The sequence below is a fragment of the Heterodontus francisci genome, chromosome 41, assembly GCF_036365525.1.
Source record: "Heterodontus francisci isolate sHetFra1 chromosome 41, sHetFra1.hap1, whole genome shotgun sequence".
In the NCBI taxonomy this organism is placed as follows: domain Eukaryota; kingdom Metazoa; phylum Chordata; class Chondrichthyes; order Heterodontiformes; family Heterodontidae; genus Heterodontus; species Heterodontus francisci.
The window spans coordinates 17,353,338-17,380,108 of record NC_090411.1 but is presented as its reverse complement, the minus strand read 5'-3'; the positions used below and the strand labels follow the sequence as shown (position 1 = coordinate 17,380,108).

The following is a 26,771-nucleotide window of genomic DNA, read 5'->3' as shown; positions in this document are numbered from 1 at the left end:
CCCTGGGAAAAAGCTTCTGACTATCCACTCTGTCCATGCCGCTCATAACTTTGTAAACCTCAATCATGTCACCCCTCCACCTCCATCGTTCCAGTGAAAACAATCCGAGTTTATCCAACCACTCCTCATAGCTAATGCCCTCCAGACCAGGCAACATCCTGGTAAATCTCTTCTGTACCCTCTCCAAAGCCTCCACGTCCTTCTGGTAGTGTGGCGACCAGAATTGCACGCAAATGATCAAGTATCTGATTGGTGGGATGGGGAAAGGATTAATGCTGGTCATGAGAACAGACAAAGGGGCCTCAGTTTAACACCTCATCTAAAAGACAACGCAGCTTTCCCTGAGGTCAGCCTAGACAACATACTCAAGTCTTGAAATGGGCTTAAATTTATGACCTGTTCGGGACCAGAAGGGCAACCTGCGTGTGGAGGCAGAAGTGTTGGTACAGTCCTTAATTAATAATTTTCAGTCTGTTTTCACGAGAGAGAGAGACGATACAGATATTGCTATCAGGGAGGAGGGATGTGAAATTTTTTAAAATATTTATTCGTAGAATGTGGACGTCACTGGCTAGGCCAGCAATTATTGCCCGTCCCTAACTGCCCTTGAACTGAGTGGCTTGCTAGGCCATTTTAGAGGGCATTTAAGAGTCAACCACATTACTGTGGATCTGGAGTCACACGTAGGCCAGACCAGGTAAGGACTGCAGATTTCCTTCCCTAAAGGACATTAGTGAACCAGATGGGTTTTTTTTTTTAAAAAACAACAATCGACAATGGCTTCATGGTCACCATTAGACTAGCTTTTTAATTCCAGATTTATTTATTAATTGAATTTAAATTTCACCATCTGCCATGGTGGGATTTGAACCCACGTTCCGAGCACTAGCCTGGGCCTCTGGATTACTAGTCCAATGACATTACCACAACGCCACCATAAAGGGTAATGGTCAATGGATATTTTTGTGACTGGAAGGCTGTTTTCCAGTGGGGTTCGGCAGGGCTCAGTACGAGGTCCCTTGCTTTTTGTGATGTACATCAATGATTTAGCCTTGAATGTCGGGGGTATGATTAAGAAGTTCGCAGAGGATATAAAAATGAGCTGCGTGGTTGGTACAAAGCTTTGGACTACAGGAAGTCATCAATGCACTAGTCAGTCAGGCGGTACAGTGACAAATGGAGTTCAATCCGGAGAAATGTGAGGCAATGCATTTGGGGAAAACTAACAAGGCAAGGGAATACACAAAAAATGGTAGGATACTGAAGTGTAGAGAACCTTGGAGTGCATGTCCACAGATACCTGAAAGTGGCTGAACAGGTAGATGAGGTGGTCAAGAAGGCATAGAATACAAGAGCTGGGAGGTTATGTTGGAACTGTATAAAACACTAGCTAGGCTACAGTTCTGGTTACCGCACTATAGAAAAGATATAATTGCACTAGAGGGGGTTTATGAGAATATTGTCTGGACTGGAGCATTTTAGTTATAAGGAAAGAGTGGATGGACTTGTGTTGTTTTCTTTGGAACAGAGGAGGCTGAGGGGTGACCTAATTGAAGTGTATAAAATTGAGGGGTCCAGATAGAGTGGATAGGATAGCCCTATTATTTAGCCCCATTGATTTAGGTAGAGGTGGGAAGTTTAGAGAGGATTCGAGGGGAAATATTTTCACCCAGAGGGTGGTGGGGATCTGGAACTCACTGCCTGAAAGGGTGGTAGAGACAGAAACCCTCACAACAACATTTAACAAGTACTTGCATATGTACTTGAAGTTCCATAACCTACAAGGTTAAGGACCAAGAGCTGGAAATTGGGATCAGGCTGGATGGCTACTTGTCAGTTGGCGTGGACAAGATGGGCTGAATGGCCTCCATCCTTGCTGTAAGTTTTTATGACTCTATGACCTTCTAACTCAGAGGTGACAGTGCTACAACTAAGCCCAGACTTCAGGCTTTTGTTATCATAACAAACACAACACAGATCATTTCAAGTCCTGTCCTAGACGTTATGTTCAACCACTTCTAAAGTGTAAAGCACAAGAGTTGCATCATAATATTAATTGGCACATGTTCCTATGTGGTGATGCACATGAACACAAGGCAAGTCCTCCTTATATTTATCTTGTCTTTGTTTATTAATAACAAATGCTTCTGCAGTTTTTTTCCCCTTTCATATTGCTTCCTCTTCTGAAGGCATGGACTGTGCTGGCACCGATCGGAAGGTATCGGACACTTCCGGGCACCTAACTGATCACTCTCCCTGCATGAGCGAGTGTTATTCACGACATGGAGCATTACAACTCTATATAAATAGAACTAAGAGTTCCTGGCTTACAGCAAGACAACAGAGCTCAAACTTAACTGGCCATGACACCTGTGACTTCAGCTCCCCCATGAATGAGCATGATTGCATAATATTTAAGGGTGGATCACCCAAGACAAAACTGTATTTGAAATACCATGTCTCAATACCGAAGACAAGAGTTGCCAGTTCAGCTACCCTACAATAAGGAGGGAAGACGGATGATGGCCCTGCAGCTGGTGTATGGTACAAAATCAGAGGGACAGGACAGAACATAGAGACACTGTGTACATGTAAAGCAACTTGAGTAGCAGACACGGAACATTGCTGCTTCGGGTCCATACAGTACAGCTCTCTCTGATCCCCTGAACAGTACTGTTAAGCAATTGCTTCTATATTTAAAAACATTTATTCACAGAAAATCTCAGCGAGTTCCAGTGACTGTGGTAGCTATTCACAATGGAACTCTTAGCCTTGTCACCACAGCTAAAGGAGTAAATTCATAGAATCGGAGAATGGTTATGCACAGGAGGCCATTCGGCCCATCATGTCCATGCCGACTCAGACAGCAATTCAGCTACACCCACTCCCCTGTCTTTTCCCCATAGCCTGCAATTTTTTCTCCTCAGATAATGATCTAATTCCCTTTTGAAAGCCACGATTGAATCTGCCCTCACTGCACTCTCAGGCAGTACATTCCAAATCCTAATCATTTGCTGCATTTTTACTCATGGTGCCTTTGGTTCTGTTTAGTTTAGTTTAGAGTTACAGCACTGAAACAGGCCCTTCGGCCCACCGAGTCTGTGCCGACCATCAACCACCCATTTATACTAATCCTACACCAATCCCATATTCCTACCACATCCCCACTTGTCCCTATATATTTCCCTACCACCTACCTATACTAGGGGCAATTTATAATGGCCAATTTACCTACCAACCTGCAAGTCTTTTGGCTTGTGGGAGGAAACCGGAGCACCCGGAGAAAACCCACACAGACACAGGGAGAACTTGCAAACTCCACACAGGCAGAACCCAGAATTGAACCCGGGTCACTGGAGCTGTGAGGCTGCAGTGCTAACCACTGCGCTGCCCTTAAATCAATGCTAATGGAAACAGTTTCTCTCAATCCGTACCCCTCATGATTTTGAGCATCTTTATCAAATCTTCTCTCAACCTTCTCATCTCTAAGCAGAACAGCCCCAGCTTCTCCAAGCTATCCATGTAACTGAAGTCCCTCATCCTTGAAACCATTCTTGCAAATCTTTTCTACATCCTTTCTGAAGTGTGGTTGGAGAGCAAGATGCACTCCAGGGACTCTTGCACTACCTGCCTGCTCCTTCCTGACTGCCTAGTGGTCACCCATTCCCTCTCTGCCTTCAAATCCTTAAGCTACAGGGTGACCACATCAGAAACTTGCTATCCACAAAATGCTCAACTTCACAAATGCACCACAGTGGCACCAGGTGCTGCTCAAGCCCCAAGCACAGAGCTGCCGGAGCTGACGACCCTTACTACCCATGTGGTTGCTCAGGACATGAGAGGCATCCTGGAGTTTCCACATTGAACAGGATGTGCATTCTACAGGACTGTGATGCCCTGCTATGGGTAGTTGAAGCAAATAGCATAGATGCGTTTAAGGTACAGCTGGATAAACAAGAGGAAGAAAGGAATAGAAGGATATGCTGATAGTATTAGATGAAGAAAGGTGGGAGAGACTTGTGTGGAACATGGATGATTGACATAGACAAATAGGGCCGAATGGGCCAGTTTTGCTCTGTAACCTTTATGGAATTCTACATAAAACAATGCAAATTAAAACATGCAAATATACTTATGTACATTGGGAATTAACAAAATCTATATTTGTACACAAGCAGAAAGAAATCAAATTCTTCAGAGGTGTGTGTAACTGGTGCTACAATGTTTAAGCTTTTTTTTAAACCCATTCTTCCCAACTGCAGGCAACAGGATTGAAAAGTCACATTTTGGAATAAACTTCAGTACCACTTGCTTTAAACTCACCTGATTAAGTGTCGCAATTCCAAGATCTTGATCAAAACCATTGCTGCCGTTTCACGAGCCAAAGTTTTTTAACTTTTTAAATGAAGTTGTGTACCAAGTTCATTTCATCTTATCTCAGTCCAATTGAAAGAGACTGGGTCGGGTCTTTTGCGGGCAAACTTTTCAAAAAAGTGGGGATCGGTGAATGGGCCGCTGTGAATAATAGCGTCAATGATGAAGAAAAGTGCAACAATCAACAAACTGATGAGGAAAAATGGTGTGAAGGCCTTCAGGTGTTTCAAATACATCTCCGTCAAAGGCTGAAGACTAATAACTAGCTTGCAGCTGAAGAATTTTCAACAGACATGCTCAAAGCAAAAATAGAACGTGTCTGAAAATAGTCCCAAGCACATGCACTCAAGGATTAATTTCAGAGACCTTGCAATTTTTTTTACAATTACACCTCCAAATAATTGCATCATATGCTGCTTAGTACAGGTTCAAATTTTTATTAAAGGAGTACTCCAGATCATATCACAGGGTTTCCTTTCAAGATCGATTTTCTTCAAATTAATTTGACTTTTCTATCGAAGATTATTTCCTCTGACCCCTTAAATTTGGAGTTTCCCCAACATCATTCCCTATTTAAGAGGCCAGGCATGAAATCTGATCTCAAGTGACATTTAAATATTCTGCAGAATAGCAGAGGATGAGGGAAGCATAGAACAAGGCGGCTCCCATGGCCAGGAATGTGGCAGAGAAAGTTGGGGAGACCCCAGGGGTGCAAACTATCCTTCCAGCTGTGTACTGATAGCGGATCCACACCCAAGCTCCAGCACACACGTCCTCTACTATACGTGGCTTTAGTGTAGCCATACTCCAATATCCAGTCTCAACAGCGTTTAGGGAGACAGTGTTGCAGAGTTCTATTTTCCAATGTGTGAAGAAGTGCTTCCTAACATCACCGCTGAATGGCCCAGTTCTAATTTTAAGGTTATACCCCCATGTGCTGGACTTGCCCCACCAGAGGAACTAGTTTCTCTCTATCTACCCTGTCAATTCTTTTGATCATCTTAAGAACCTCAAATAGATCACCCCTTAATCTTCCATACTCAAGAGAGTACTGGCAAATCTGTGCTGATTGAAGCATTTAAAGTGATACGGTAGAGACAGAGAAACTTTTCCCACTGATGGGGAGATCAAGAACAAGGCGACACCATAACATTAGAGCTAGAACATTTAGGAGGAAAATCAAGTAGCACTTTTTCCACACAAAGGGTAGCAGAAATCTGGAACTTTTTTCCATAAATGGCTGTGGATGCAGGGGATTAATTCCAGCTTCCAAGACTAAGATTGACAGGTTTTTGTTGCATAAGGGTATCGAGAGATATGGAACGAAGGTAGGTAAATAGAGTTGAGGAATGGATCAGCCATGATCTAACTGAATGACCTATTTTTGTTGCTATGTTCCCATGCTGTACCAGATATGGCAAGTTCTGATGCTTAACGATGAGCGCAAAATGTAAAAATACAATCAATTTCTAACATGGATACTGATCAACAATCATGAAACTTTCAACACTTACAAAGGCAGTGAGCATCACCTACGACACCAAACAGTCTTCTGTAGGCAAATTTTCCAAAAGGAACCAAATTATCAATGGTTATGTACCACGGATTCACCGAGAATCTGTTTCAATTTAGTTAAAACTTATCTTTTCCCTGAACAAGATTTGAATTTTGTGTCAAGGATTAGGTGTTAAAAATCCATTCCCCCCCCCACCCCCCAAACCTCTATTTAGCAAGTTTCTTACAGTATAAAGGCATGTTCAAAAATGTCTGTGCTCTTTCTGTGGTATAATGCAATATACGGAAAATTAGTCTCATGATCTGTGGGGCACACAATCTTCTGGTCATCTGGGTATGCGGACCTGTCTTCAGAAGGTAGATATGTAGGCAATCTTTGACAGCGGTGGACTCTACAGTACCATAACCATTCCACAGTATAAAAATATTTTGATGCATTATTTAAAACCGCACCAAGGATCACAGCTTTCTCACAAAACATTAAAGCTTCGATTAAAGTTTAGAATGCCATTTGAATATCTCGGTTGGGTTTCAGCCTAGTACTCTAGCAGAGAAAGCAAAGGCACGAAACTCTTTAGTGTTGTTTATTTTACTGAAGTTCACAGTCTACAATTAGCCCCTAACCACCTCTACCTCCTCACAGACCTGCTTACTGCCTGGTTGCACAGCAGTCCAGAATTTACCACACAGGAGACAAACAGGCTGCACACAAGAAGTGGTCCCATTAAGATGTGTGCATGTGTGTGCCGTGCAGCAATCTTAACAGGACTGCTCAGTGCAGCAAACAGGCCGCACATAGCGTAGGGAAATTGGAGGGAACACGCCTGGCACTAGGAGTACTTTGTCCAGTCACCATTGTTTAAGCCTGGACAATATGGTCCACAAATAATTTCTTTCTTGATGACTAGCACATATTCCCCTTCTTCATGGGGATATTCTTTCCCACCAATATCAATTTCCCAATGGCTGGATCCAGCATGGAGTTACTGACTCCATTTCCTGTAGCTAGGACCAGGATTGTGGTACTGCCATATAGGGCATAACCAGCTGCTGCAATATTACAACCTGACTGCAAAGTATTCTTCTCATTTAGCTGATCATGAGTAGTCTTTCTACATCAGGAAATGGTAATAGTTATTCACATGGAAACAAGACGATCACATTGGAAGAGCATCAGAATCCAGCAGTTCCTACAGAATTGAGAACCATTGGGTATTCTGTCCCTCTGCCCTCTCAAATGCCATATTTGGTAACTTATTCCACAACTGTCTTTGGGTGAGAACATATTTTGCCTAACTTCCTTTCTTGTTCCTAAGTTTTGAAATAAAACCTACGGTATTTAGATCAATATTACCAATTTCCTCTATCCTAATTGTTACTTAAGTTTAAAATATAAAGAAAAAGTATTTTTTTGAAGTTTGACACTTTAGACAGGTCCTGCGTGTAGGGTTGAAGTTCACTTTTTTTTTGAGGTGTTGGGATTAAATGGCGGCATTGGATTCTCATTCTAATTGGTTGAGGCTTATGTTGTAATTTATAACTGTCGTGTAGTTGCTTACTTCCAATGTAGATTTTTTTTTTTTGCTGGTTTGGAATTCTGCCTCATACATCAGGGGAAAAATTATTCACCCCTCACTGACATCTGCGAGACATATACTCCTTCATTAAAGAGTAATGCTGCAAAATGATCCAGCTGGCATCTCTCACTGGCTGTGGAATTCAAACCTCTGTCTGAAGCTCATGCCAAAAGGCAGCGATCTAATGCGTTATCCTCCTGTTGCTGCTGGCTCTTGGTTCTGCTTGTATTGCAACAATATTCTTTCCAAGTTGATTCCAGATTATGACCACGTTGCACAGAGAGTGATGGCTCCGCTGGGTTGAGTTGCAGAGCTGCAATCCATCCAACATCTTCCAGTGCAGGATTTCATGAATTTGCTTTCTCTGTTGAAATACTAGACTGGGCCTCACCAAGGCAGATAACACTGCATGCTCCAGATGCAGAGAGAAATCATCTTTTGTTGTTAAGACTTAATGTCTGGTGAACTTGGGAAGGGGAGATAAATGAGGCTGAGAATGGGGAAGGAAAAAATGATGAAGTGAAGCAGTCTTCAGCTACATTAAGCAATAGAAATATTATAAATTACTCACCCCTCATGTGATTTGCAGTTTTAAGACAAAATTGCAAGTAAACAAGGCCTGATCAGGTCATGCTGAACCTGCCATTTATGGACAGTGATAACAGCTACAGGATACAAGATATAATCTTATATTCTAATCGCTTATCCGACTGCACTTTTGTAAGAGAATTTGGATTTGACCTGGGAAGATTGGGCTCAAGAACTGTTAGTTCAAGAGACATTATTTTGATAGTAAAATTAACTTGGCTCCAAGTACTTTAAATTAATGGAACACTGCTTGAGTCTGCTCACTTAACGATCATTGAATTTGCATAAGTTAGCTAGTTAACAACACCCTAGCATAAGGTATGTCTGGTGTCAGCGCAGCTACACCCAAGAACAGGAAGAAAATTAATGGAAAAAGAAATGCTCGGCAGACACCTCTCTGTTGTTTGAAAAAAGACTTGCATTTATATAGAACCTCAAGACATCCCAAACACTTGACAGCCAATAAAGAACTGTTGAAGTGTAGTCACCATTGTAATGTGGAAAACATGGTAGCCAATTTGCACACAGCAAGTTCCCAAAAACAACAATGTTATGATGACCAGATAACGGTTTTGTGATATTGGCTTAAGGATAAATATCGACCAGGACACTGTGGAGAACTCCCCTACTCTTCTTCAGATACTGCCCTTTGATCTTTTGCCTTGGTTTAAACTCTCATCCAAATACAGCACTTTAGACAGTGCAGCACTCTGCAAGTACTCTACTGAAGTCAGCCTGGATTATGTGCTCATGCCACTGGAGAGGAGCTTGAATGCATAACAATCTGACTCAGAGGCGAAAGTGCTACCAACTGAATCACAGTTAAATGATAAAATGTTAATGGGGATGCCGGAACGGAGAGATCTGGTGGTTCACATGCAGAATGCCTTGAAAGTGGCAGGACACATTCATAAGGCTGTTAAAAAAACATATAAACGGAGGCATAGCATGTACAAAAGCAAGGAAATTATGCTAAACCTTTATTAATCACTCGTTATGCCTCAGCTGAAGGGGTATGGGTAAAAGAGTGGGACTATTGGGACAGCTTTTTCAAAGAGTCGGCACAGACACGATGACCAAAAGGGCACCTGTGTGCTGAATGATTCTACGAGTGAGGCCATTATTTGGCCTGTCCATTCAGGAGAGAAAAAACCCCATAGACCCTCATCACATCATTTGCTATTCTTAAATAGTTCTAGAATTTTTACCTCCACTATACTACCTGGATATCCATTGCATGTGTTTATCATTTTGCCTGGGAAGAATTCCTATCAGTCCGAAATTGATTGCCTGCATTTGGAACCTGTGCCCACACCTCATCCTACCTCCAGCTGAAGGCCTCACACAAACCTTTGTCATTTCAAATCAATTACACTAATGTCGTCTGAGTAGGCAACCTAGTTCAGTCCTTCCAAAATTCTGCTGCCCATATTCTATCCCACACCATCTCACTTGCCCCTCACCCTCGACAACCCACTGCACTACCCACCATTCCCAATAACTCAAATTTAAAATTCCCATTCTTGTATTTAAATTCCTCCCTCTCTTTATAACATCCTCAAACCTTACAATCCCGTCCTTCCCAAGCACTCCACTCCTCTGGTTCCAAGCTCATACGCATTTGCCTCACCTTTAGCAGCTGTACTTTCAGCCACCTACAACCTTTCCACATCTCTCTCCCATTCCAACACCGTCCTTAAAACTCTCTCTTCAACCATGCTCCCAGTCACCCCTCCTAATCTCTCCTCCTTTAGATTCAGCATCCATTTTTATCACCATCTCTGAAGCACTTGAGACATTTTTCTACCTTAATGCAAGCTGCCGTCATGCCTCTCATCATACTGTTAACTCGTCAATTTTAAAATTCTCATCCTAGTTTTCAAATCCCTCCATGGCTTCACCCTACCCTGACTCTGTAACCTCAACCAGCCCTACAATTCTCCGAGATCTCTGCGATCCTCCAAGTCTGCCTCCTTGCGCATCACCGATTTTCATCACTCCACCACTGACAACCATTCTTTCAGCTGCCTAGGCCCTAAGCTCTGAAGTTCCCTCCTTAAACCTCTCTGCCTCTCTATCACTCTCTCTCCTCCTTTAAGAGGCTCCTTAAAATCTATCTCCTTGACCAAGCTTTTGGTCACCTGTCCTAATATTTCTGTGTGTGGCTTGGTGTCAAATATTGTCTCATAACACTACTGTGAAGCGCCATGGGATGTTTTCCTATGTTTAAAAACGCTAATAAACGCAAGCTGTTGTTGGTGCAGTTTGGTTTGAAATAGTGTCCCAAATTTACTTTTCTATATACTTTAAAATTAATATTTGAGAATCCATCTCAGTGCCTCTTTTCATTATGGAGTGTCTAGATTCCTCCAATCTTTCCTAAGAATTCAGTCCTCATTCACTAGGGATCAGTCTCAGGCATGTTAAACTATTTACTTTTCCTCTTTCGATACAAATGCACTTGCTGTGCATTTTCTGCTTTTGTTTCAACTTCTAAATTGATGTAACTGACAGGACGTCATAAAACAGAGCAATATGTAATACACCAGATGGACCACTCACTTCTTGCGCTGATCTGCCAAGGAGTTGCTTCTGGTCTGTGCAAACATGTCGAACTCTTCCTCCTCATTTTTTGGATGGCTGTTGTTGTCCAAGGATTTCAGTGTTCCACTCACACTATCTCCTGCAACACCTAAATATGCATAAATCCCAATGAACAATCAATGTAATACAGTTCAATTTGAACAGCTCAATTTCTCCACAACAGCGGGGAAATTGGATCGAGTTTTCAACTTTAAAGGAAACTTTTCACTGGTTTAGAGACAGTTTCTATTAAAAAAAAGTTATTACATATAATTTACAGCACAGCAACAGGCCATTTGGCCCAATTGGTCTATACCAGCATTTGTGCTCCATACGAGCTTCCTTCCAATACTTTTCATCTCACCCTATCCTGCCATTCCTTTCTCCCTCATGTGTTTATCTAGCTTCCCCTTACATGCTTTTACACTATTCATCTCAACCACTCCTTATGGTAGCGAGTTGCGCATTTTAATCACTTTTTTTGGTAAAGATGTTTCTTCAATTCTTATTGGATTTATTAGTGACTATCTTATATTGATGACCCCTAGCTTTGGTCTCCTTGACAAATGGAAAGATGTTCCTTATGTTATTCATTAATACAAATGTTATTAATATTGCAATTCTACCAAAAAACATGAAACAGGTGCATCCCCCCCACCCCCCAATCTTTTCCAATATTCTGTCTTTCTGAAGTCACCAACTCCTCAGTCTCCAGTCCTCTTGTACCTCAGCAAGTGATCACCACAGTGGTTAAATGCACCATGCTGTGGGGCACTGAGCCATAAACACCAAGGAGGTCAAGTTTTAAAATCTGCTTTTGTTCTCAATCTGCAAGGACAACAGTGGTGGTGCTACATCCATATCCCTGGGCTGGGACGGGAGAAATCTGGTTTGTTGACAGCACCTACTTTGCTGTTCCTTTGCTTACCTTCATCTCCCTCAGTTCAAACATTCCAGCCCTCAAGTCTCAATGAAATTCATGCTACTTGATCTTTTTAAAAAGGAGTACAACAACAGTGAGAGGACCCTCTGAAGTCACCAGAAACCAGTTGATAGACAGTAAAGTGTGGTAGGATTGCTTGCCTTAAAACAGAAGCTGTCCATTTAAAGTAATCCAATTGAAGTTTCTGTCATCAAGAGAAACTTCTTTACCCAGAGCGTGGTTAGGATGTGGAACTCGTTACCACAAGGAGTAGTTGAAGTGAATAGAACAGATACATTTAAGAAGCTAGATAAACACAAGGGGAGAAAGGATTAGAAGAATACGTTGATAGGGTTAGATGAAGGGAGGGTAGGAGGAGGCTCCTATGGGCATGGACCAGCTGGGCCACATGGCCTATTTCTGTGCTGTATACCCATGTACATCTATGCAATCTTCAACCAATGTCCAATTTCAGTGCCTTATAATTGGTTTGATTACTTGAAATTTTAACTAATTTGAAGGTGGAGCAGATTCAACATTCTGCACTGGGGAAGGAAATAGACTAAAAACAAATCAGGACCTCAAAATGAATTACCAAGCAGGTGACTAGTTCCAGGAACAGTAAAAACACAGGATCAGACTTGGCTGTAATAGTTCCCACAGATACTGTCCAGACTCAAAAGCAGAGAACAGTCACCTGTATGATGTATCAGACAGGTATTGCTGCCTGTGAAACTATAAAAAAAAAGAGAGGTCATGCAGTCTTTTTCTCCCTACTCAATGTTAATAACCAATTGAGAACCAATACTTACTGAGCCCTGCCATCTGCGTTGAGAGATTAGAAGCAGTCACCGGGGTGACAACAGCTGGAGAGCTTGGTGTAAGATTTATTAAATTGTCTGCATTCTCTGAACCACTGGGCACCTTGAGAAAGAGAGAGAATTAACTTATTAAGACATACTGGCAGTCTAATGCAAAGCTAACTTAAGAGGAAATGTACCGACAGGTGAATTCTAAAGCCAAGAGATCAAATATGTGGGAACCCTGCAAGTGTGGAAGAGATATGGGATGTCATGAAGTTGGGAAGATGCACCCTATCAGTCTGAAAAGGAAGTAGGTTTTGTGCCTGTGGATGCCAAGGGCTGATTTCTCCCGTATCGGATTCTCTCAAGTTGGCACAACTTACATGTGAATTAGTTGACTGAAATGCTGAATGTTACTGACTGCCAGTGGGATGCCAAGTCATAGAATTCATACAGCACAGAAGGAGGGCACTCAGCACATTGTGCTTGTATTGGCTCTTTAAAAGACCTATCCAATTATGCCCAATCCCCACCCTCCTCCAGGCTTATTTGCCGATTACCTTAAATCATTTGCTCTAGGATCCAAAACAACTGCACTGAAATCTTGCATCACACACAGAACAGATCTGCTTCACACTTCAAGCGACATACACACAATGTCATCTACTTTTTGCCTGAGATACACATGACAAATGCCATGTGCTTGCAGTGACTCAAACTAGAAGATCAGTTGACTTTATTCCAAGAGTTGAACTGTACTCACTCGATTAGCAACATTCTGCCCAGTTCTGAATCTTTCAAACCTGAAAAAAAGATAGAATCAGTGAAGTAGGCACAAGGTATAAACCACTAGATAAATACTTGAAGGGGCAAATTTTCAGGGTTATGGGGAAAGATCAAGGGAGTTGGATTAATGGGATAGTTCTTGCAAAGGGCTGATAGATACGATGGGCCAAATGGCCTACTGCTTCTTTTTATGCTTCTAAGAGGAGAGGCTGAGAGTTTCCAGTCCCTAAAACTTTGTCAAATCAGAAGCAGATTCTGAAAGCACTATTAATTTTCAACAAGTCTTTCAAAATTCTTGACCAGATACATAATGTTTGTGAAAAATTTACAGTCTAGGCATATTGGGTATTAAAAATTAAACAATACTTGGCAATGCACCAAAATGCAGGCTATGGCAAGTGAGAGACATGAAAAAAAGATTTCACATTCATCTGAAACCTATGTGAAGGGAGCAGTAGTTTCTGTCCGGTGGGAAACCTCCTCTTCTTGGGTCAAGAATTTCCCCTATATAATCAGGAACTTCATGAGGGGAATTTCAGGCACAAACATCACACACCTACAGCTTTGTACAACATCAATATAGATTAACAGCACAGAAAGCGGTCATTCAGTCCATCGTGCCTTTTCCAGCTCGCTGAAGGAACTATCCCATTAGTCCCACATCCCTGCCTTTACTCTCCCTTCAAGTATTTATCCAATTACTCTTTGAAAATTACTACTGAATCTGCTTCCACTACCCTTGTAGCCATCACATTCCAATTCATAACTTACTAAATAAAAATAAATTCCCCTCATTCACTCCACCCAGTTCCTTTGCCAATATCTTAAATCTGTGACCTCTAGTTACCAAACCTCCTGCCAGTTCCCTACCTATTCAATCAAAACTCATAATTTTGAGCACCTCTATTCGATTGCCTTTTAATCTTCTCTGCTCCAAGGACAACAATTCTAGCTTCACTACTTGCTCCATAGAACTGAAAGCCCTCATCCCTCCTATCAGTCTAATAAATCTCCTATGCACCCTCTCTAAAGCCTCTACATCCTTTCTAAAATGTGGCACCCAGTATTAGACACATTCTAGCTGAGGCCTAACCAGTGATTTGCCATTTTATCGAAATGCAGAATCTTTGGTGTGACATATGTACTAGTTGCACATGCCCAACTCCACCTAAACACACAAAATATTAAGTACATAAAAACTGTAGCGGCTCAATGAGTAGCACTCTTGCCACTCAGTCAGAAGGCCATGGGTTCAAATCCCACAAGCACAATCTGGGATAGCACTCCAATGCAGTACTGAGGGAGTGCCGCACTGTCAGAGGTGCAGTTTTTCAGATAAGACAAACCAAGGCCTGGTCTGCCCTCTCAGGTGGGCATAAAAGATCCCATAGCACTATTTCAAAAGGAGTGCGGGAGAGGTCTCTCCAGTCCCGGCCAATATTTATCCCTCAACCAACATCACTAAAACAGATTATCTGATCATCATCACATTACTATTTGAGGGATTTTACTGAGCACTAATTTGATTTTTTGATTTAGAGATACTGCACTGAAACAGGCCCTTCGGCCCACCGAGTCTGTGCCGACCATCAACCACCCATTTATACTAATCCTACACTAATTCCATATTCCTACCACATCATCACCTGTCCCTATATTTCCTTACCACCTACCTATACTAGGGGCAATTTAATTGGATGTCGCATTTCCTAAATTATAAACTGTAACTTGCTGTAAAGTGCTTTGGGACATCCAGAAGTCATGAAAGGCATTATATACATGAAAATTCTTTGAATGCAAGGGACCATGCAAGGTACTTGAAAAATGCACTATAGATTACCTGTCATATCGGAGGAATATGTTATTGAGGTTGTCATTAACGTGCAATAGATCTTCTGTCACCTGCTCATTGCTGACTCTCGAGATGAGCTCCAGAATCCTCTGCTGCATTGCTCGACATGTTCTGTTCAGCTCCTGGTGTAGAAAAGGTGCAATTCTATAAAACAGCTAAAGTATTAAACAGCAGTTGTATTTTCTGTAAACAGGGCAGACAAAAGGCGAGTTTTCTCAAGGTGGACGTTTAAATATTAAACCAACTTTCCTTTTTGCAAATTCTTTTCCCTCCTGAAAGTCTGGACTCCTTGTTCTAAGAATGCCAGTCGCCTTCACCCAAGTGGCTATTTTTCCTTTACAACGTCAGCAGACTAGTCAACTGTGGAAAGCATCACACTTGAGCCCGAACCTGTCCTCACCTAATGCAGCTGCAGCTACTGGAGACAATTAATAAGGTCAATTTTCACCTAATTAACCTCATGGGACTCAGGCTAAGAATAGCCCCTTACCACTGACATCAATCAAGTTTGAATGGAATAGGAACTGAATTCAGGAACTTACTAGTTTCTATGGCTCAGCTACACTCTCACTTAACTTGCTGTGCCATTGGGGGAATGCCCAAATACTTTCTATTTGAATAGTGCTCAATTGCCACGAGAGCAAGTTTTGCACATTTAGTGTTACCTTCCGTTCACCTCTTCCTCCTCACCTGTTCCAAGTTTCCATTTACCATGAAGTCAGAACTTGGGGGATTAGAAGTACAAACATATTTGTTTAGGAACTTGATGTTTTAATTGGTGCAAGGTGAAGACTAATCATCTGATCATTAAGTTTTAGGCATGGATCACTAATACACAAAAGATGGCTTAGCGTATTATAGCTAAAACCATCAAAGATGAAAGATGTCAAGGGATGCAAGTAAACTGAACTCAAGGGCATAGATGCAAGTCAGAAGAGGGAAGTGGATAGCACAGATTTAGCTACTAGACACAATGTGTGGAACAGACCATCAAAGGAGATGGTGACAACAAAGAGGAAAGAAGCTAGTTCTTTTGCACAACAGAATTGATTGAGGGGAGTGAAAGCATAGATGATTTTCTTTTGAACTATGGAACTGGCCAGATGGACCATGATGTTTTTCCACCCCCGTCCAGTACAGACTTATAATCAAGGGATATGGTGCAAAGATGGGTAAATTAAGTTGCGATACGGGTAAGCCGTAATCTAACAGCATGGCCGAATAGGCTCGAGTGGTTGAATGGCCTACTCCTGTTCCTATCTTAAAACATTGCTTCACCTGTAGTAGTTCAAGGTCGGAGGTATCTTCTTGACCTGGCACCATCTCCGTTAGCATTTCAGACATCACCTTTACGTTACCATCAACAACATCCAGTTCACTCCGCAGTTTAGCGACCTGCAAAACACATTTAAAATCTAGTCTAAAAGTCAAGGATAATGAAGCAGATTTTGACTGGTGCAGCTGCGTTATTCTAACTGCCACCAGCAGGTGGCAACTGAATGACAAACCATTTGATATTTGCTTGCCTTCATTAAAAACGACTAATAGTACAGTGTCTCCTTTGGCAATTACTCAACAATTGTTAAGTTTCATTTTGTGCAATGGCAGCTAGAGTTTCTCAATAGCTATGTCTCCATACAATTATATCTCAATTACTGGCCCCAATAATGAAACATGACTTTGCACTGTAAGGATTGTTGACAATGAAGCATTTCAGGCGACTATTCTGTTTTAGTTGGTAGAAGGGGAGGAAGGCGGCAAAGTCATCAAAACAAGTCTCAGTCATCCAGCAGTGTGCCCCTTTCAATTATAGAATCATAAACTCATACAGCACAGGTGGTCATTTGGCCCATCATACATATGCTGGTTCTTTGAAAAAGCTATCCCATTAGTTCCATTCCCCTGCTCTTTCCCCACAGCCTTGCAAATGTTCTCTATCTGGCTCCCTTTGCAAGTTATTATTGAATCTGCTTCCACTACCCTTTCAGACAGTGTGTTCCAGATCATAACAATTCAGCGTAGAAGATTTTGCCCTCACATCATGTCTCCCACTGGAAAGTTTCTCCTTGTTTACTCTATCAAAATACTTCATAATTTTGAATACCTCGATCAAATCTTCCCTTAACGTTCTCTTCCATAGGGAGAACAATCCAATTATTCTAGTTTTGTCACATAACTGAGGTTCTTCATCCTTGGTACCATATAATAAATAGTAGAGAAAAAATTTTCTTCTTGTGGAGGGGGAGGGAATGGTGAAAGATTGTTTCAATTGAAAGGACTTTCCCTCCTATGACTGTGGTTTTCCCTTAAGGGAAGGAAATGCAAAAAAGAGGCACTTATTAAGCAGAAGAATCTCAAGCCAGCTGCATAATTTGCTGTGTGTCAACAGTGAAATATGACTGCAGTTCTGGTGTTGGACTTGGGGTAGGGGTTGAGTTGATTTTACCTGTTCGAGGGAGGGAGTTATTGCACCTTCTGTGGCCACTGCTGGGATGGGCTGCTCAGAGACTGGGAACACCGCTGGCTGCGCTGGGACAGAATTTTGTATGACCGCTGGGTCGACTTCAGGAATAGTCTGAAAAATAAAACAAGAGCAAAATGAACATTTGTACGCTGAAGGATGAGTCCAGCGGATAATGACAAGTTTCCAGAATTACTGTTCGGGGTAGCAACGCGACAAAATGAATAGACATACATTTTGAATAAATGGAAGCTGTACAATGTTTAACCATTGCTCCCAAATTATGCTGGCCACTTGTAGGAAAGTAAGTACTTCTCACTCTATACTGCAAAAGATTATGAAAATTTTAAGAGGCTCCCCAATGGCTCAGCAAGGTCATCCAATAAATTAGCTGAACCATACTAACCAGAAAAGTGCTTACTTGGATCCCTGATCTGTGCTGAGCTAGTCAATCTGAGCCAGGTGGCATTAGGAACACAAAAGCCTCAGCACCCCAAGTTGCCAGAGATGGTTCCACAAGGTCTGGCTCCCTACCATAGTAACAGGGCAGCAAATATCACTGCTAACTCAAATAATGTCTTCACCTGATGTCCATGTGAAATTTCCTGTAGCGGTCACTGGATAGCAATCAGGAGCAAGAATCCGAAAAGATTCTTTCCCCTCCCCAGCACAAAGGCACAGATCAACTGTAGCTCCACACACTGCAGATGAATTAATTGAGCAGAAACCAGGTTTCAAATCTGTGTAGTTTGGTCAATATAGTACCTTTATTAGTGATTATCTTATATTTTTAGCCTGTAGTTTTTGTCTCCCCACAAGTGGAAACATCTTCTCTACATCCTCAGCCTTCTCTTTTCTAGTGAAGAGTCCCACTTGTTCAGTCATTCCTGGAAGTTATATAAATTGGAACATTCCTGGTTTAGGCACAACACGTTCCAGAATAAGACTGCTGGTGCTGATGTACTTCAAGAGGAGGAAGTCACAGACTCACATTGGCAAAATAATGGAAGCTTCATAATTGAGAAACATGCAATCCTGGTTCTCTTCCATTCTAGGCCTCAAACCAGATATCCTTCTTCAGCCTCTGCACTAAGCGACGTCCCAGCTTCAGTGACTTGAATCTTCATTTCATCTTGCGCTATCTCCTCCAATTCCATTGCTCTCCTCTCCTTCCATATTGTCACCGTCCATATAAACTCTCTTACTCATATTTACAGCCACCCCCTCAGCCTTGCCATCTCACATGTCCTCTCCATCATTTGAACCATAGGCATGGCCAATTCCAACCCCAATTCAATCTGTGTCCATCCCTACAAACACTCTCCAAGTCATTGAGAACTTCACTTTCAAACTTGCTTTAGCCTTTTGGCCTCTGTATGTCACAACACTTCTGCAGTTGCTGATGAGCTCAACCAGTCCCTCACCTGCACCTTTGATACCGTTGGCCCCAGAATATCTCACTGTCATCTTGGGTCTTCCTCCTGGTCTGGCACCCATCATAGAATCAGAAATTTACAGCACGGAAGGGGGCCATCATTTCTGCACCAACCAACTAGTAGCCATTCAGCCTAATACCACTTCCAACTCCTGATCCATGGACTTGTAAGTTACAGCAGTTCAAGTATTTTTTTTAAATGTTGTGAGTGTTTCTGCTTCTACCACCCTTTCAGGCAGCGAGTTCCAGATCCCCACCACCTCTGGGTGAAAACAATCTCCTCTAATCCCCTCTAAACCACCTATGCTAAATCTATGTCCCCTGGTTATGGGTCCCTAATCTAAGGGGAATAGGGTCTTTCTATCCACTCTATCTAGACCCCTCATAATTTTATACACTTCAATTAGGACTCCCTCAACCTTCTCTGCTCTGTTCCAAAGTAAACAACCCTAGCCTATCCAAATCTTTCCCCATGACTAAAATTCTCCAGTCCAGGCAACATCCCCGTAAATCTCCTCTGTACCCTCTCGAATGCAACCACATCTTTCTCTTAGTGCGGGGACCAGAACTGCACTCCAGCTGTTGCCTAACTAGTGCTTTATACAGTTCCAGCATAACCTCCCAGATCTTGCATTCTATGCCTCGGCTAATAATGAAAGTATCGCATATGCCTTCTTGACCACCTTATCTACCTGTCGAATACCTTCAGGGATCTGTGGACCTACATTCCAAGGTCCCTCTGTTCCTCTACACTTCTCAGTATCCTACCATTTATTGTGTATTCTCTTGCCTTGTTAGCTTTCCCCAAATGCATTACCTCACATTTCTCCAGATTGAACTCCATTTGCCACTACTCTGCCCACCTGACCAGTGCATTGATATCTTCCTGTAGTCTACAGCTTTTTTCATTATCAACCACATGGACAATTTTTTAAAATCATCTACAAGCTTCTTAATTATACCCTCAAGCCCACAGGGGATAAAGCATCTGGTGCACAACTGGTTTAACCATCCACTGCCAGATCTGGCTGGACCACATCAAACACTATTGGGCACTGAAATAAAAGCAGCAAGTGCTGGAAATACTCAGCAGATCTGGCAGCATCTGTGGAGAGAGAAACAGAGTTAGCGTTTCAAGTCGATGACCTGTCATCAGAACTGGCAAAGGTTAGAAATACAATAGGTTTTGAGCAAGTGAAGGGGGCAGGCGGCAGTGGGCGGGGGGGGGGGGGGGGGGGGGAAGAACAACAAAAGGGAAGGTCTGCAATAGTGTGGGAGAGATTAAATGACAAAGATGTCATGGAATAAAAGGCAAAGGGAGTGGTGATAATAGTAAAAGACAAAGAGTTTGTCCATAGAGTGTGTTAATGGCAGAATAATGAACAGCTCTGTCCAGAAGCAGAAACTTGAAAAACAAGTTTAAGACCAGCACATGGTTAAAAAAAAACATCAAAATGGCAGTCATTGTCTGAAATTGTTCACTCAATGTTGAGTCTAGAAGTCTGTAGAATGCCTCATCGGAAGATGAGATGCTGTTCCTCAAGCTTGCATTGAGCTTGACTGGAACACTGCAGCAGGTCAAGCACAGAAATGTGGGCATGAAAGCAAGGGGGTGAATTAAAATGGCAAGCAACCGGAAGCTTGAGGTCATGCTTACAGACTGAGCAGAGGTCTTCCGCAACGCGGTCACCCAATCTGTGTTTGGTCTCCCCAATGTACAGGAAACTGCATTGTGAGCAGTGAATACAGTATACTAAACTGAAGGTCTGGAAGGAGTGTTTGGGGCCTTGACTAGTAAGCAGAGAGGAGGTAAAAAGGCAGGTGTTACACCTCCTGCGATTGCATGGGAAGATGCCATGGGAAAGGGATGAGGTGTTGGGGCGATGGAGGAGTAGACCAGGGTGTCATGGAAGGAGCAGTCCCTTCAAAATGCTGACAGGGGAGGGGAAGATGCGTTTGGTGGTGGCAGAGTATGATCCTTTGGATGTGGAGGCCGGTGTGGTGGAAAGTGAGGGCAAGGGGAAGCCTATCACGGTTCTGGAAGGAAGGGGTAGGGGTGAGAGCAGAAGTCGGGAAATGGGTCAGACACAATCAAGGGCCCTGTCAACCATAGTAAAGGGTGGGGAGGGGTGGGGGGTGGCGGGGAAGAGAATTCTTGGTCGAGGGAAAAGGAAGACATATCAGAACCACTGTGGTGGAAGGTTGCGTCATCAGAACAGATGTGATGGAGAAACTGGGAGAATGGTATGGAGTCCTTACTGGAGGCAGGTAGTGTGAGGTAGCTGTGGGAGTCGGTGGACTTATTACGAATATTAGTAGACAGCCTATTCCCAGAACAGAGATGTCGAGGAAGGGAAGGAAAGTGTCAGTGATGGACTATGTGAAGCTAAGAGAAGGGTGGAAATTGGAAGCAAAGTTGATGAAGTTTTCCAGTTCTGGGAGAGAGCAGGAAACGGCACCAATACAGTCATTCATCTACCGGAAAAAGAGAGTTGGGAAAGGGGGCCTGAGTAGGACTGGAAAAGACAAGCAAAAACAGAGAGCCCTCAGACCATCTTGGGCATTGTTTTCCTCTTGCAAAAATCACTTTTTACTCCAGGATTTTCCCGGAAAGCAAAAACTCTAGCTCCTTATCCCCCCACCCACCACCTCCCCCACCACCCCCCCCACCCACGCAACCCCAAGGACCAACTGCCTCCTTAATCCCCTCTCTCTCCTGCTCCCTCACATCCAAGTGCAAGGAGCTCAAAAATTTCTTGCCTGTGCCACAACCCTTTCCTAAGCCAAACTTCCCCCTCGCTTCCTCCATACCCTCGCCTTCAACATACATTTTTTCTAATCTCTCCCCAATACTCTCTCCAAGCTCATCTCATCCATGAGACCCACCGCCTGCTCATTTACCCTCATTTCAATGAAACTACTGATTACCTAACTTCTCATTCTGGTCCCATACTAACTATTATAAATGGCTCCCTCTCCTCAGGTATTGCCTTCCTCCTTTCAAAAGGGCTGTCACCATCCCTCTCCTCAAAACAAAAAACTCACCCTTGACCTCTTTTGTCCTTGGCAAATTACTGCTCCATCTCCAACATTCCATTCCTCTAAAGACCTTGAATGAATTGTTGGTTGCAAATTTGGGAGACAACATTTCCGTAACTCCTTGTTTGAATCTCACCAATTAAGTTTGCACTGCTAACACAGCTCTGAAAGGATTCCAGAGTCAGAAATGACAGAATCTAATGTCTAAATCACCGGCCAGCTTATGTCAGCAAAGAGCTGCATTAGAATAGATTATGTTGCCTAAGACTTAAAACATCATGATACTCTGAGTCACTGTTAAAAACAACTTTAAAGATTTTAATCATTTACCTCGCTGAATAAAAACAACAACGGTGCAATAAATGGACCACAATTCATACTTACTCTCTGAGGCGTGTGGATGGGAGACAGTGCATCAAGATCGGTCATGGGGAACTCAAGCCCCTTCCTTCTCAGTTCTTCATACACAGTCACTACCCCAGTGAGGTCCGGAGTACTCCGAAAAGCATCAGCCCAAGCCTGTGTCCAACATTAAAAACATACCATTAACATTTTATGTCATTAAATACAGGCCTGTTCTCAATTTTCTCCCCATCTCTCATAATGGCACGGACGCTTCATATGGCACAGGTGGTCATTCGGTCCATCGTGCCTGTGCCAGCGCTCTGAAAGAACTATCCAAGGGCGGCACAGTGGCGCAGTGGTTAGCACCGCAGCCTCACAGCTCCAGGGACCTGGGTTCGATTCCGGGTACTGCCTGTGTGGAGTTTGCAAGTTCTCCCTGTGTCTGCGTGGGTTTTCTCCGGGTGCTCCGGTTTCCTCCCACAAGCCAAAAGACTTGCAGGTTGATAGGTAAATTGGCCATTATAAATTGTCACTAGTATAGGTAGGTGGTAGGGAAATATAAAAACAGGTGGGGATGTTTGGTAGGAATATGGGATTAGTGTAGGATTAGTATAAATGGGTGGTTGATGTTCGGCACAGACTCGGTGGGCCGAAGGGCCTGTTTCAGTGCTGTATCTCTAATCTAATCTAATCTAATCTAAAGTTCCACTGCCCGGCTTATTTATCCTATTCTCTTTGAAAGCTACTGTTAAATCTCCTTCAATCACCCTTTTAGGCAATGATTTCCAGATCATGTGTACAACAAATTCTACTCATCTCCCCTCTGGATCTTTTGCCAATTACTTGGAATGTGCCTCCTCTGGTTACTGATCCTCCTGCTAGTGGATAAAGCTTCTCCTTATCTACTCTATAAAGACTCGATTTTGAACACCTCTACTAAACCTCCCCTTAATCTTTTCTGCTCTAAGGAGAACAATCTCCACATAACTGAAGTGCTTCATCCCTGATGCCATGAATCTCCTCTGCAGCCAAGGCATGAACATCCTTTCCGAAGTGTGGTGCCTAGAATTGGGCACAATATTCCAGCTGGTGCTGTACCAGTGTTTTATCATAATTTAGCATAAATAAAAACTAATTTTGACTCTTATTGATGAATGGATCCACAATAGGCTATTCACCTTGAAGCACAATACAGCTAGATTTACACAAAATCTACACATGCAGTTACCTGCACGAGTCACTGAAACGTAAACTGGAACTCCCTAATCTAAGACATTAAATAAAGGCAACCTCATCACTCCCAGCTGTTGCCCCAGCCAAGATTAGCTCACAGAGACCAGGGACTGATCCATACCACTTTGTGAAGAGCGGTATAACTGCAAAGCAGAGAAGCAACAAACTTTAAGGACCAACATTCCCTCCTTGATGACCAGCACTCATCTGATTTGTATGGCATACATCCCAGCCTCATTTGTAATAGCTTTTATGGGCCAACTCTTTTGCACCTTGCAAGAGAGGTTCACACCATTAAATGTCTTGGTGGTATCAAAAAAAATTTAACAGCTACAAGCTGGAAAGCTTTCCACAAGCACTACAATTCTAACCACATTACAAATAACATTAACACAGTAAAGTGTCAGCCATAGATCAATTGGTAGCACTCTCGTCTCAGAGTCAGAAGATTGTTGGTTCGATGCCCACTCCAGTGATTGCAGCACCAAAATCCAGGACAACACTCCAGTGCAGTACCAACCAAGGGTGTGCTGTACCATCTGAGGCGCCGACTTCCGGGTGAGATTTTAAACCAAGCCCCCAGCTGCCTCTCAGATGGACGTGAAAGATCCCATTGCTGTGGGATTTGAAGATTTGGGGCATTCTCCCCAGTGCCTTGGCCAATATTTATTCCTCAACTAAGATCACTAAAGAGAGATTATCTGGACATTATCACATAGTTGTTTGCTGTGAGCAAATTGGCTGCCACATTTCCTACATTACAACAGTGACTACACTTCAAAAGTGCTTCATTGGCTGTGAAACACTTTGGAATGTCTGAGGTCATGAAAGGCATTGTACAAGTGCAAGCTATTTCTTCCTCTCTTTCAAAGACTGTACATTACCCTTATTTTCCATTTGTGCTGTAAATACAAGATAGGGTGGGGATAGGCCAAATATTTGTAAATGAGAATGTTGCTTCATAACAAAGTAATCATGAAGTCACTGTTGATGTGCAAGCAAACAAGCAGTCAATTTGCAAAAATAAAAATCCTGCAAACAGCAAATGAGTGCTATGGGATCCTTTCCATCAATATAAAGAGACAGATGGTTTAATGTCTCATCCATATGATAATGTAACACTCCCTCTGCACTCAGCTTCCAGAATGGGGCTTCTGACTCATAGCTGAGTGCCAACAGAACAAAGCTGAAACTAATGCATCCAGGGTATGGATGCCAGTATAGGTCAGTGGAACTTGGATGTATTCAAGTTATGGAGGTTAAACTCTCTCTCTGTAACCTCCTTCGGTCCCACAACCCTCCAAGATCCCTGCACCCTTCGAATTTGGGCCTCGTGTATCCCTGATCTGAATTGCTCCACCAATGGGGACCATGCCTTTGGCTGCCTCAGCCCTAAACATTGGCATTGCCTCCTTAAACATCTCCGCCTCATTACTTCTTTCTTCACCTCTAAAATGCTTAAAACCTAACTCCTTTACCAAGCTTTTGGTTATTTGTCCTAATATCGTCTTATATGGCTCTGTGTCAAATTTTGTTTAATAACACTCCTGGGAAGTGCCTTGGGACGTTTTAAAGGTGCTATATAAATGCAAGTTGTTGTTGCTGGTGCATGGGAGGTTGCCAAGGACAAGACTAGAGGTTTGGAGGTGACAAAAGTACAAATTACGGTTTTGGCTATGGTGGGTTGGAGGTGGGCAACGTTCCAGAAATGGATGCAAGCAATCTTGGAAGAGAGACTGAGCTTCAGTTAAAGCCTGTGTGAGCAGTCAGGGAGCCAGTGGCAAGGTTGCGGAAATTTTGGCAGGAACACAAAGAGGAATAGGCCATTCAGCACCTCAAGCCTGTTCTACCATTCAATTGGATCATGGTTGATCTGAACCTTAACTCCATCTATCTGCCATTGGTTCTTTAACCCTTAATGCCCTTGCACAATTTCAGTTTTGAAAATTTAGGTGAGTTTTCCAGATTTCCACTACCCTCTGTGTGAAGCGTATCCAGATATTACCCCCAAATGATCTAGTCTAATTTTAAGGTTAGGCCCCCTTGTTCTTGACTCCCCTCCCCGCCAGAGAAAATAATTTTTTTTCTATCTACCCTATCAAATCCATAAATCGTCTTAAACATCTCCATTAGATCACTCCTTAATCTTATGTACTCAAAGGACTATAAGCCTAGCCTATGCAACCTGTCCTCATAGTATTCACTGGAAGGGTTAAATTAAGATTCTAGATTTAGGTGAGGCTGCCTTCAAGAGAATGAAACAGAGACTGATCACAATAAATTGGGTAAATCTGTTAATAGGTAAAATGACAAAAGATCAGTGGCAGGCAGCATCTGCCTAATTTTGTTGTTGTGCACAGCCTATTCATTTAAGTGCACATGACTGTTACACTATTTTGCACAGCTGTACACATGCAGTAACTTAAGGGGGTGGCTTTCATGGGAACTTCTGGGTTGCTGCGCAGTCAGCGGCACAGTGGCGCAGTGGTTAGCACCGCAGCCTCACAACTCCAGCGACCCGGGTTCAATTCTGGGTACTGCCTGTGCGGAGTTTGCAAGTTCTCCCTGTGTCTGCGTGGGTTTCCTCCGGGTGCTCCGGTTTCCTCCCACATGCCAAAGACTTGCTGGTTGATAGGTTAATTGGCCATTATAAATTGCCCCTAGTATAGGTATGTGGTAGGGAAATATAGGGACAGGTGGGGATGTAGTAGGAATATGGAATTAGTGTAGGATTAGTATAAATGGGTGGTTGATGGTCGGCACAGACTCGGTGGGCCGAAGGGCCTGTTTCAGTGCTGTATCTCTAAACTAAACTAAACTAGAAAGAACATTTTTGGAAGTGTTCAAAAAGAATTTAATATATAGACCCAGCTAATACCCCGAAGGGGCATGAGCTACTTGCTAACAGACATGGACGACAAAAAAGTAAAAGGACAACATAAAATCAAAATAAAAAGCACAAAATTGCATAGAATAGCACAATTCCTGACAACTAGGAAGAGATAAAGACAGAAAGTGCTGGAAATACTCAGCAGGTCAGGCAGCATCTGTGGAGAAAGGAGCAGAGTTAACGTTTCAGGTCTGTGACCTTTCATCAGACCCGAAACGTTAACTCTGCTTCTCTCTCCACAGACACTGCCTGACCTCCTGAGTATTTCCAGCACTTTGTTTTTATTTCAGATTTCCAGCATCTGCAGTATTTTGTTTTTAAAAAAGGGAGAGATACAAGGAACAGCAAAAGGATGATGAAACAGAGTA

The 26,771-nt window shown here is 42.7% G+C and overlaps 1 protein-coding gene across 2 annotated transcripts in view; it reads right to left on the bottom strand.

The window, feature by feature from the left end:
- tom1 (target of myb1 membrane trafficking protein) overlaps positions 1-26,771 on the bottom strand; it is a 97,221-nt gene that overhangs the window by 20,811 nt on the left and 49,639 nt on the right. For both annotated transcript variants that reach the window (XM_068019389.1, XM_068019390.1), the window contains exons 5-11: positions 22,320-22,454; positions 17,447-17,575; positions 16,279-16,395; positions 14,989-15,122; positions 13,126-13,165; positions 12,372-12,483; positions 10,617-10,746 (exon numbers count right to left, since the gene is read on the bottom strand). In XM_068019389.1, the coding sequence (XP_067875490.1) occupies positions 10,617-10,746; positions 12,372-12,483; positions 13,126-13,165; positions 14,989-15,122; positions 16,279-16,395; positions 17,447-17,575; positions 22,320-22,454 (797 nt within the window). The remainder of the gene's footprint in view (positions 1-10,616; positions 10,747-12,371; positions 12,484-13,125; positions 13,166-14,988; positions 15,123-16,278; positions 16,396-17,446; positions 17,576-22,319; positions 22,455-26,771) is intronic.